At 42.0% G+C, this 13084-nt stretch overlaps 1 protein-coding gene and 1 long non-coding RNA gene across 12 annotated transcripts in view; one reads left to right on the top strand and one right to left on the bottom strand.

Annotated features, from left to right (window-relative positions):
- Positions 1 to 13084, bottom strand: part of WDFY3 (WD repeat and FYVE domain containing 3) — a 388800-nt gene that overhangs the window by 92299 nt on the left and 283417 nt on the right. For all 9 annotated transcript variants that reach the window (XM_075351922.1, XM_075351959.1, XM_075351945.1 and 6 more), the window contains 3 exons: positions 12276 to 12410; positions 12008 to 12187; positions 3918 to 4151 (listed from right to left, as the gene is read on the bottom strand). In XM_075351922.1, the coding sequence (XP_075208037.1) occupies positions 3918 to 4151; positions 12008 to 12187; positions 12276 to 12410 (549 nt within the window). The remainder of the gene's footprint in view (positions 1 to 3917; positions 4152 to 12007; positions 12188 to 12275; positions 12411 to 13084) is intronic.
- On the top strand, positions 3893 to 12791 carry LOC142312990 (uncharacterized). 3 transcript variants are annotated; one of them, XR_012754397.1, is made up of 5 exons: positions 3893 to 4034; positions 4118 to 4206; positions 4651 to 4701; positions 5341 to 5459; positions 12016 to 12791. It is a non-coding gene; the product is annotated as an uncharacterized LOC142312990 (long non-coding RNA). The 3 variants fall into 3 exon arrangements; XR_012754398.1 differs by lacking the exon at positions 4651 to 4701 and having other exon boundaries at positions 4121 to 4206; XR_012754396.1 differs by lacking the exon at positions 4651 to 4701.

Here is a 13084-nt window from a genome sequence, read left to right as displayed (position 1 = left end):
AGAGAAGGGAAAGATAATGCGCTACGATTACTACACTTAATGCAATATGCTAGGGCCCAGAACTTGCCCCTTGTGCTCTTGGGAACGGATGCCGAGAAGGCATTCGATAGAGTGGACTGGACCTTCTTGCGGGGCACGTTGGAAGCTTTTCATTTTCCTCCGACTGTCATACAGGCAATATTACAGATGTACACATCTCCCACAGCCAGAATCAAAATAAATAACACGCTGACCGACCCCTTCGACATCAGAAATGGAACCAGGCAGGGTTGCCCCTTGTCCCCCCTACTATTTGTCATGGTAATGGAGCCATTGGTGTGCTCCATCCAGCGAAACCAGGAAATTGAGGGGATTAACCTACAGGGGACTCACCACAAGTCCGCCGCCTATGCGGATGACTTGTTGGTAGTAATGTCCAGACCGGAAAGAGGCTTCCCTGCCTTCATGAACACACTAGAAGAATACAGCCAATGGTCCAACTTCAAAATCAATTTATCCAAATCTGAAGCGCTGAGTCTAAACATCCCGGGCAATGTCACTAAACTTCTTCAACAGTCATTTCCATTCAGGTGGCCAAAGAGCCACATTACCTATCTTGGCATTAAAATAGGGAAAGCTCCCAAATCCCTTTTTGACCTAAACTACAAGTCTCTCCTTCCCAAACTTACCACGCAAATAGCCTCTTGGAAAGCACCTTTTATATCTTAGGCCGGAAAAATTTAATCAAAAGCATCATACTCCCAAAACTCATATACCTCTTTCAAATGTTACCTATACCAGTCCCCAAATCTTTCCTTTCTCAATGCAATTCTTTAATTTCCAACTACATCTGGAACAAACATAAACCAAGAATTAACTTCCACACATTGAGCCTCCCAAAGGACAAAGGGGGTATGGGACTCCCCAACATAGCCACATACTATAAAGCCGCTGTCCTCTCTAGAGCAGTGGACTGGGTCAGACGCCCTCCGAATAAGTTATGGACGACAATAGAGGAACACTTGGCCCCCACCCCCTTACGAGCCCTATTACTTGCTCCCTCCTGCCAGGGATATAAAAGAACCTTTACCAACGAACTGACTAGAACACTTCTGGACAATTGGAACCATAATGTGGAGTTCCTGGCCCCCCCTCTCTCCCCACTAACCCTAATCTCCGATATTCTAGACTCCAGCCTGAATCTTGCTAACACCGCTAAATCCACGCATCTGAGTAATGCAAAGATCCCGGCTACGGATCTCTTGGAGGATGGCTCTCTGGTCTCGAGGCAGGAGATAGGCGAGATTCCTCTCCTTTCTAAACTCACATTTCTCCATTATATGAAAATAAAACACACAATCCAACCACTACTGTCACATTCCAACTTCGCCAGACCACTAACCACATTTGAATCCTTTTGTTCGCAAACAAGGACCCCCAAAAAAATCCTATCTCGCCTATATAATACTTTACTTACAAAAGAATTAGCAGTAAAGAGAGCTTACATACTGAAATGGGAAAAAGATCTGAACGTCACATTTACTGACGCTCAAACGAGCCAAATCTACGGAGCCTCGCACGGGCCATCATGCTGTGTGAGAGTCCAAGAGAACTCTTTCAAAGTAGTTGCGAGATGGTACATAGTCCCTTCCTCGGTGGGCACATGGAAACCCGCCTCTTCGGATCTCTGCTGGAGATGCGAGGGGGACAAGGGAACGTACCTCCACATATGGTGGACATGCCCATGCCTCCAGATATTCTGGAAGACAGCAACTCAGCTGATTTCGGACCTTACAGGCAAACAGGGGGACCCTGAACCCATGCATCGGCTACTAAATTTCCCACTGTGGCCTAAAGATAAAGCTAACTCGAGACTAGTGGCATTTGTGAGTTCAGCATGTAAACTGCTGATTGCCCAACTGTGGCGCACAACAATGATACCCACCATCTCGCAGCTGCTACTGAAAATTGACCAATTATACTAAGCGGAAGAGCTCTCAGCCCTCTCACGACAGAATATGTTCTCCTTTGTGCAAGTATGGAATGCCTGGAAGGATTACAAGTCCAATCCCCCTTTCTTGGCGGCTGTGGCGCAGAGGATGCCATAAAAGATCCTAAGTCATCTCCTCCCCCCCATTAGGGGACTGAACGAGCAGATGACTTGGCCCCGATTATTATGGACATAATGATGAATGGACCCTAGACCAACACCCTCTTCCTACTCTTTCTCCCCCCCCCCATCTCTCCCCCCTTTTCTCCAAATCTCTTGGACCCCCTATTTCTCTCACTAAAACTGAGTTTCAAGTGCTTTCAGGCTTCTTTCAGGAGTCTCAGTTACATCCCCCCCCCCATATTCTAGTTTCTCTTATTTGTTTTTTCGAAAAAGTAAAAGGAAAAATCTGTTTTTACAAAATTCTGAGGGCAAGCTATGGTTTCGCTCGTCTTCCACCCTTCATCTAATATAAAGACTACCAATCGACTGGAGAAGGTTATCCCACAGACGATCTCAGACCTGGAAGGCGTATCAATGCAAACGAGCTTAATAGAGATATTAGATATGTCTTTGCTCTCCGATATTGTTATACTTTTTGTTCATAACTGTTTAATAAACAAAACATTAAAACAAACAAAAGTTATAAAACATTTGTAAAACACAAAAAAAAAAAACAACTAACAGAAACAGTGGGATCGGATTATATGAAAGAGTGCGTATGACATAAAAATGTAAAAGTAGTACATCAGGTGATATATACTGGGTCAAACACTGACCAACTTCATAAAGCATGGAATATAGAACCAAGAGGGTACTGACAACAGTGACAGACTATGCACAGAGCCTGTTAGGTTGGTACTTTGTTTTTTTCCATACGCACTTATTTTGATCCTTGTTAAGTACTTAGTCAGTTCTATATTTTATGCATTTGGTTGATGTTTTGAGCTCTTATATGTGATTGATCAATGTGCTACATTTCTGTATCATATGTCCTGTGTTCCTTACAATCTAAAATGTGGCTGTTTTCTGGGTTTTCCCCCCTTTATGTGTGTTTGTTTTATACAACTTTTTATGACGTTATATTTACTAAAATCATTAATTTTATCATGATGTAGAGTACAGTATTTGTTCTTTGGTGTTACAAGCTGCAGAGCTTGACAAATGGTCATCAGAGATGGATAACTACTACATTATGAGGATACAGTCCGCAGGCTGAACTGTGATCATCTATAGTATAATGATGCAACAGGCAATGTGCAATCATCAGCAGCAACTGCGATAGAAGTTTCTGCACTCCCCCATTCCATAGAGAACGTCAGTGGTAAAGACCACGCAATTTCATCATACAGGTCATACTAAGAACATAAAGCTAAGTATTTCCCAGGGGGTCATCATGAGCTAATATGGCTCAACCAAGGACACGGATATAATGAATTTCCAGGTAGGAAGGAACAAATAAATTCAGTAATACTAGATAAATTATATGGAATGGGAGACTGGCAGCAGAAGGAGAGAAAATAAAAATCACTTGAGTGCTTACGCAAGTTAAAGATAAAAAGTCTGTAGGACAGGCGGTTTATATTTTAACATGTATTCTTTCCTTTTTCCCTTTTCAAAGAATAAGGGATAAATCAAGGACTTTTCTATCAGGACAAGTCCCCCAATTACATCAGATTGAAGCAAATGATGGACAGAAGAGGTTTACAAAATGAATAGAAATCAAAAAGTGAATGGAATACTTCAAAAAGTCTTATAATTGTTTTTATTCTTTGTTCGCTCCTTCTTCCGCTTCTCAAAGGCTAGCATACAGTTTTGTACCAGATTAAAGGGATTGTACTGCTCAATAGGTGTTATTTTTTTATGGTGCATTTCTTATCATTATTAAAACACTAACAATGTCTCAATTCTCCATTCAGCGCGGCACAGGCACAACTGAGCAAATTACCTCTAACAGAAGGTCTATCAAAGGAGTTTGCTTGCTGGCGGGAGTCAGGCAGAGGTTTTCAATCACAAGAACTCTCATGAAATCAAAGACAAACTTCTTGGCGGGGTGGCTGGTTAGGTAAGTCTTCGAGCCGACATTACAGTATTCAGATTGGCTTCTGTTCATTCCAGAGTCTGATGCAAAGGCTTTAAATTCTTCAGCAGGCGATCCCACCTCATCATCAAGGTCAGTGACCTGGAAAATACAGTGAATAATTTATCCTTTTAGAACAGTAGATGGTCATGGCAAGGTAAGCCACATTACTGACTACAATTAACTCCTAGACAAGTCTATAGGACAGAGGTGTCAAACACAAGGCCTGCAGGCCAGACATAGCCCGCCTTGTCATTTTTTGTGGCCTGCAAGGTCAGGACACAGAAGGACCGGCTCTCCACTTTCCCCCATATGAAGAACCGGTCAGAGCAGCTTAGTCATCACTAGAGTGAAAGGTCCAGGACTCCAGCTACGAACTTCTTGCCCGGAGCCCCAGATCTCCTGCATTGCATTGAACTCTGTTGGCATCATCATGATGCTGACACCCATCAGTCCCGCAAAAGAACATGGAGTAAAACCTCCGTTATCTATCACTTTCCCTCTCCTAAGTCGCAGACCGCTATAGGCTTGCGGCTTACAAGACATCAGCTTGCTCATGCAGGCAACATGACTACATCATTTCGTCACGTTGTCTCTGCAGGCCTGTCATAAAAGAGGAGACAGAGGCTGGAGAGGTGGGAATCAGGATGAGGTGCGTATACATTTCTTAATTTATTTTTTATATAAGTGTGAAATGTGTGGGGACTCATACTATATAAGTGGCTTATTGGGGGATACTGCTATATAAAGGAGGCTGCATGGGACGCCTGCTGTATATAGGAGACTATGTGGGGCTCATGTTGTATTTAGGAGGCAATGTGGGTCTCAATCTATATAGGAGGCTATGTGGGAGCTTATACTGTATATAAGAAACTAGTCAAGAGAAATATTCTGTCACGTCCCCACCAGATTCCGCTCCTGCGACTTCTGCTCCGATTGCCAGACGACCCCATGTTCCCACCATGGATAGTGCTGGTGATGGGAGAGGAGTCGGTGCCCGTGGCTCTGTGGAGCACAGGCTCCGCTCATCCACTAGGCTGGGTTTCCCTGGAACCTGCAGTACCACTGGCTGACTGTAGGTGGCGTGTCTTCCAGCTCATGTTGCCAACATTCACCTGCAGCCAATGGGAAGACACCACACCCTTCTTATTTCCCCTCCTGTCACATGACTACTGCCAGAGATAGTTCTGTACTCCTGGCTCATGTGCTGTTTGTATTGTGATTCCTGTGCGCTGACCTTTGCTTGTTGTTAACTACCCTCCTGCCTGTCGTTTTTGTACCCTGCTGCCAGTTCCGGATTTGACCTCTGCTTTGTCTCCTCACTACGCCCTTGCCTGCCGATTCTGTTCCTGTTTTGCATCTCCTGGTTTTTCACCCTGCCTGACGACCACGGACTACAGCCTGCCACAGGTAGTGATCTCTGCTGCTCTGTGTAATTCCACATCCCTGTATAGGGGTTAAAGGGTTGCAGAGTTCTTGGGGTCCTGCTTTGTGAGAAGCCTTACTCTAGACTCCCCTTACAGCCAGTCTGAGTCTGTGGCTACACTCAGGCATTACATATTCCAGCTCCCCATGCCATGTATATATAGGCTCTTCCTGTATATAGTAGGCTATGTGAGGCTGACGCTGTATATAAGAGGCTATATGGTGTTCACGCTGTATTTATGATGCTATCTGGGGCTCATGCTGTATATAGGAGGCTGTGTGGGGGCTCATAATGCATATGGAAGGCTATGTGGGGGCTCCTGCTGTATATAGGTGGCTATGTGGAAGCTATAATATTAATATTGAGCAATTTTAATTTCAGCCTTTTGGTTCAGCCCTCATCAACATTCACGTGGCCCCTAGGGAAAATTATTTTTCCATCCCTGCTCTATTATGAATAGCGCTATAATATGTATAGCGCTCTACATAAGGGAATAAAATTTGTGGACCTTTAAAGGCAACCATAATGCGGATATCGCCCTTGGTGAAAATAAGTTTGACACCCCTGCTATAGGAATACAAGATTGGAGGGCACTTTTACTTTTCATATACATAGGTACAGTATTATATGGCACATAGCACAACATGGGCATCAGCTGGCAGCTCCAAATGCAGAATCAGTATCTCATCTGACCACATCTCTTATTTACTTTGTCTACAATTACATCATATTTTAAAGTGATGTATTCATCTGTATAGATGAATATCGAATGTTTGCTTAGATTTAGCAGAAGATATCAAATGTATTGTGTCCTGGCAAACTGAAATAATCAGTGTGTCGTTTGTGGCGGATGAGCAGTAACAGAACGTTAGCTGTGTACATAGAGATGGAGACGTCCCTGTAACAGCCACCTGCAATATGCTCCTACTTGGCAGCCGAGGCCTAGCTAACATTAGGCAGATGAATGAGATAACACAGCTCACTGACACAATGAGCACAGGCCTGCTCCAGACCATGTAGGAGCAGCCCCCAATCCTAAGAGGCCCATTCAGCGCCATCTGTCACACATATACATGTGCGGATCAGTAATACAAAGACATCTTTATACGCCCTACAAAATGTCAGCAGGACAGGACTGTTTTACCAATAGAGCTCAATTGTGCAGTAAAGGGACCTGCATCAAATCACAAAACGTCACTGTAAACCATCCATCACTTTGTCCCACAGAAATTCAGAGAGGACATTAGCTAATGAAATATGTGTACAACCCCTGGCAAAAATTATGGACTCACCTGGCTCTGAGGGTGTTCATTCAGTTGTTTAGTTTTGTACCATGTCTGTGATCTGCTTTTTTTTTTAAACAAAAGTAGTCATATCAAATGTCAACTTTCTGGCTTTAAGAAACACTAAAAAAAAAATCATGAAAACATAATGTGCTAGCCAATAAAGGTTACTTTTCAAGACCAAACAGGGGGAAAATTTATAGGTTCACTCAATTCTGGAGGTAAAAATTATGGAATTATGAAAAAAAAACAAAAGAACACTCCCATACATCACTAGTATTTTGTTCCACCACCTCTGGCTTTTATAACAGCTTGCAGTCTATGAGGCATGGACTTAATGAGTGACAAACAGTACTCTTCATCAATCTGGCTCCAACTTTCTCTGATTGCTGTTGCCAGATCAGCTTTGCAGGTTGGAGCCTTGTCATGGACCATTTTCTTCAACTTCCACTAAAGATTTTCAATTGGATTGAGATCCAGACTATTTGCAGGCCATGACATTGACCTTATGTGTCTTTTTTCAAGGAATGTTTCACAGTTTTTGCTCTATGGAAGGATGCATTATCATCTTGACAAATGATTTCATCATTCCCAAACATCCTTTCAATTGATGGGATAAGAAAAGTATCCAAAATTTCAATGTAAACTTGGGCATTTATTGAAGATGATGTAATGACAGACATCTCCCCAGTGCCTTTACCTGACATGCAGCCCCATATCCTCAATGACTGTGGAAATTTACATGTTCTCTTCAGGAAGTCAGCTTTATAAATCTCATTGGAACGACACCAAACAAAAAAAGTTCCAGCATCATCACCTTGCCCAATGAAGATTTGCGATTCATCACTGAATATGACTTTCATCCAGTCATCCACAGTCCACAACTGCTTTTCCTTAGCCCACTGTAACCTTGTTTTTTCTGTTTAGGTGTTAATGATGGCTTTTTTTTAGCTTTTCTTTATGTAAATCCCATTTCCTTTAGGCGGTTTCTTACAGTTCAGTCACAGACATTGACTCCAGTTTCCTACCATTAGTTCCTCATTTGTTTTGTTGTGTTTTTCCTGTTTTGGAGACATATTGCTTTAAGGTCTTCCTTGGTCTACCAGTACGATTTCCTTTAACAACCTTCCCATGTTGTTTGTATTTGGTCCAGATTTTAGACAGCTGACTGAACAACCAACATCTTTTGCAACATTGCGTGATGATTTACCCTCTTAAGCGTTTAATAATCCTCTCCTTTGTTTCAATTGACATCTCTCATTTTGGAGCCATGATTCATGTCAGTCCACTTGGTGCAACAGCTCTCCAAGGTGTGATCACTCCTTTTTAGATGCGGACTAACGAGCAGATCTTATTTGATGCAGGTGTTAGTTTTGGGAATGAAAATTTACAGGGGGATTCCATTATTTTTACCTCAGAATTGAGTGATTCCATAATTTTTCCTCTGGTTTGGTTTTGAAAAGTAACCGTTACTGGCTAGCACATTATGTTTTCATGATATTTTTTTTAGTGTTTCTTAAAAGCCAGAAAGTTGCCATTTGAAATGACTTTAGTTTTGTGCCATGTCTGTGATCTGCTTTTTTAAACAAAAGTAAACTGAATGAACATCCTCAGAGCCAGGTGAGCCCATCATTTTTACCAGGGGTTGTATAATGTAAGTCCTGCATATCTGCATGTATTAATTCCTAAGGCCATTTACACTGGTCACAGATTCAGTTTGAAGCCTGTCATATTTAGACCAAACAGCCTCGTATGCAGCCCTACTCTTCCTGTCCGAATAGCATACCGCGGTGGACACAATAGCGTTATCCATCGTGCAATGGATTTGGCTATGTAGTGACACACAGAGCCTAGGGGGTATTTTGCATGCTGCGACATCGCTACTGCGATATCGTCGGGGTCAAATCGAAAGTGACGCACATCCGGCGCCGGTAACGACGTCGCAACGTGTAAAGCCTACATGCGCCAATAAACGATCGCAAAAGCGTCGAAAATCGGTGATCTGTGTAGCGTCGGTCATTTTCATAATGTCGCACCAATAGGAGATACGATGATGTTCCTCGTTCGTGCGACAGCACACATCGCTGTGTGTGAAGCCGCAGGAGCGAGGAACATCTCCTTACCTGCCTCCACCGGCTATGCGGAAAGAAGAAGGTGGGCGGGATGTTTACGTCCCGCTCATCTCCGCCCCTCCGCTTCTATTGGCCGCCTGCCGTGTGACGTCGCTGTGACGCCGCACGACCCGCCACCTTAGGAAGGAGGTGGGTCGCTGGCCAGAGCGACGTCGCAGGGCAGGTAAGTGCGTGTGAAGCTGCCGTAGCGATAATGTTCGCTACGGCAGCTATCACAAGATATCACATGTGCGACGGGGCCGGGTACTATAGCGCTCGGCATCGCTAGCCGATGCTGGCGATGTCGCAGCGTGCAAAGTACCCCAAAGAAACACAAATGGCTTGTAGTAACTGACAGGGAAAATGTATCCATCATGCAACAAAAGCAGCGGCAGTTACGGCACAACATATACATTCAACTCTATAGAACACAAGCTTTAGGACAGACGGAGCTGGAAGCTCAAAGGCAATTTTATTTTATAATAAACTTGCACTTTAAACAGGATGCCAATCACCAGAGGAATGAGCAAAATGCTCGTATGTCGGGTGAGATGATCTTTTGTGCTGTACAAAAGATCAGTGTTCTCGGCAGTGCAACATTCTGTGTAAACAGGCCTCTAGCTGCCGAGAACACTGACAGTCTATGTGCACTGAGCGACCTATTAAAAAATGACCAGTGTGGATATGGAGCGAGGTCGGAAGGCTAATAAACCACCGCAACGCACAGTGTAAACTGACCCTTACTCTGGCCATATAGGCATGGCTTTAGGTGCTGACACACTGCATAGGATAGCCCAGCATACCATACAAAGTCCATAGGGTCCAATTAATACACTGACTATCCATATGCTAAGATCTTTGATAGACGGTGAACACTGGAAACACAGTTTGAGTGGAAGTCATGGATTAATTATGTAACCCATTCCTAATCACAGTGACACAGTGATTTGTCGCAGTTCTTTTTCTTGTCATGTATATGTAACATATTTGCATATTATAATGGTAAGGTTGAACATGATTTGCATCTGTAGACGTGAATTCATACAGACAGGTTACAGCTCAGCCTTCACACTATAAATGGCAGCTACATTGGTGCTGTGCTAATGAACAGAACCCAGCTGTGTGATGTGACATTTGCCGTTCTACGTGAAAGGGTTCGGCTAGGTGTCATTTTACACACGGCCTGTTTACAAGCCTACGGAGACTGAAGTGTATCAAGGTCATTCGATTCTTGGTTTGCTAATTGCTTTCTTGTCCCCGTTTGCTCATCAACTTTGTTGATGCTAATTATTCATACTCCACCACACTCATATACATTAGCTTATATGTAACTTAGAGGAAAATATTAATCAACAAAAACATGATGACGCAGAAAAAAATTACCAATTATTAAGAAAATTCAAAAGGAAAAGAAATATGGAGCCACTTCACATTAGACATTACGCCTTATGCAATAAAGGCCATCACTGCTGAATACAAAAGTAACAGTCTCGCAGTAAGGAAAAGCATCATCACACTTTGGCTACTACTTAATATCTTAGATACATATTAGCAGATTTCTATATTTTCTCCACCATGATTTTAAAGATACTTTAACTCAAAGGAATACATGTCATCAACAAACAGAAATCAGAGTATATTGTATCAAAATAATTTTATTTTGCAAAAAATATTTTTTTTAAAAAATTTTTTTATTTATTCCAAATCACTAAAAACATCACAACATCAAGAAAAACATCACCAGAAAAAACACATAGACAAAGGGATCTTTGACCTAAAAAATATTATTGGTGAGGAGAGCAGAAGGAGGTTATACTTTGTTCATAACGAAAATATATCAGAGTTTATATCATTAAAACATCACCTCTGCCCTTTCACCAATTTTAGAAACAGCACTGATACATATATTAAATTAATAAATATTACATCAATAAATACATATAATAGCCTCTGTATATAAATATTCAATCCCCAAAGGAACAAATTCAACTCTCATATAAATCTATAAAACCTATATAGGAGGGATCTCATCTACATACATATAGATTCCCCCTTAGAAATGATATTAGATTATAGCTATGGAGTTTATAAGGAGTACAAGGGGTTAATAAGGAGGAAAAGCACAGCCCATTCACTGACTTGTCTACTCGGGCTGGATGTGAATATCCACTACCCCCAAACACGACTAAATCAATCGCCTTATAACAGAGGCTCTTAGTTAAATGTAGCATAAATTACTGTACCATACTTGCCTAGTATAAGGTCAAAGAAACCCTCAGAACCTCGACGCACGTTTCAAGACAAACCTTTTCATCAGGAGCCTCATGATGAAAAGGTTTGTCTTGAAACTCTGATATATTTTCGTTATGAACAAAGTATAACCTCCTTCTGCTCTCCTCACCAATAATATTTTTTAGGTCAAAGATCCCTTTGTCTATGTGTTTTTTTCTGGTGATGTTTTTCTTGATGTTGTGATGTTTTTAGTGATTTGGAATAAATAAAAAAAAATTTTAAAAAAAATATTTTTTGCAAAATAAAATTATTTTGATACAATATACTCTGATTTCTGTTTGTTTGTTGATGACATGTACTTAATATCTTGCAGTTTATCTACATGGAAGTAACCTTTTAACCTTCAATGATACTCAAGAAGATTAATGGTGAGGTAGGGATAGTGTTAAAGGGAATCTATCTGTCAGCATGTTTTTGCTACCTCACCTGAGAGCAGCATGATGTAAGCAAAGAGGCCCTGAGTTCAACGATATATCACTTACATTACTGTGTGCAGCTATTCTGACACAGTGAAAGGTTTGAAATTTTGCATGTATCAGTGCTGGGAGAGCTGCCCCCCGCCCACACCGGCTTTCAGTGTACATTTCCATAGACAGAAGCTGCTAAATCACAGAAGGGGGCGGAGTCTGACTACAACTCACATGTGTGGAGACCCACTAATGATAAAGATAAGAGGCTTAAACTAACATTGCAGGTAAACAAAAGTATACTATTTGATACTACACACAGGGCTGAAATTTCTGTTTTAACTCTTGCAACATGCTGTCTTTAGATTAGAAACCTGTTGACAGAGTCCCTTTAAAGGGTTAAATAAAGTACTGTACATGTAAAGACTTGGCTTCTTACCATTTCAGAGTACGGCCGAATGTTAAAGGGGAACACAGTCGCCGCCAGAGCACAAAGGAAGTCGGGACTCATCCACATTGGCGCAAGATCTGGGACATTGTGGTAAAGGTAGCGAAAGAATTGCATCAATGTCACTGGATACTCCCGGAGCCAGGAACCTTCTTCCTCAGACTGCCAAGGCTATGGTCAAATGGAAAAAGAATAATGTTAGTAACAACATTTAATAAACATGCTTATATAGTGTTTGATGAAAGCAAACAGCACTCACAGAATTCAGCATTGTCCTGAGCATGCCCAGTAAGAGTAATGCAGCTTCTGTGCACACATTGTGGATAGAGGAGAACACATTTCCACTGGATGCAGGAACCCCGAAGATAAAAGTCCAGATGGAGTCCAGGTCAAACTAAGGAAGAAAAACATAAAGCAGGAGATTCCTCACACTGATTTTGCCACAATGCTAGTATACAACATTTTGAAATTGTTGCACAACCCAAAGTTGCGCAAACATTTTTCTGCTTTTTATACCCATTGGGATGAATTGAGGAGACCGGTGAGGGTGGTGTGTGGCTATTCCCGTCCATCAAAAGTGTGGACGTTGTGTACGCCTGAAACGTATCTCTGGTCTTTGACTGAAGTAACATTTCTGGCGAGGTGCAAGGAAACACATGACAGTGAGCTGAGAAGATGCACCGAATTCATTAAGTGGTGCGCACCTCTTATTGAATTCAGTACAGCATATGCTAGAAAACCCTTCATTAATACTGGCGGGCGCAACATCAGTCTTAGGGTATGTGCGCACTAGGCGTTTTTGCCGCGTTTTTAGCGGCGTTTTTTACCGCGTTTTTGTGCTGAAAACGCAGTGACATTGCTTCCCCAGCAATGTCAATGGGTTTTCATAAGTGCTGTCCGCACACAGCGTTTTTTTTTTTAGCTGCGTTTTTGTGGTGACCACAAAAACGCAGCATGTCAATTATTTCTGCGTTTTCCACTGCGTTTTTCACTCATTGAATTCAATGAGATGTTAAAAACGCAATGAAAAACGCATATAGCCGCGTTTCTATGACTAAAAACGCAGCT

The sequence above is a fragment of the Anomaloglossus baeobatrachus genome, chromosome 1 (genome assembly GCF_048569485.1).
Source record: "Anomaloglossus baeobatrachus isolate aAnoBae1 chromosome 1, aAnoBae1.hap1, whole genome shotgun sequence".
Lineage (NCBI taxonomy): Eukaryota > Metazoa > Chordata > Amphibia > Anura > Aromobatidae > Anomaloglossus > Anomaloglossus baeobatrachus.
This window is presented reverse-complemented; position numbering and strand designations above follow the sequence as displayed.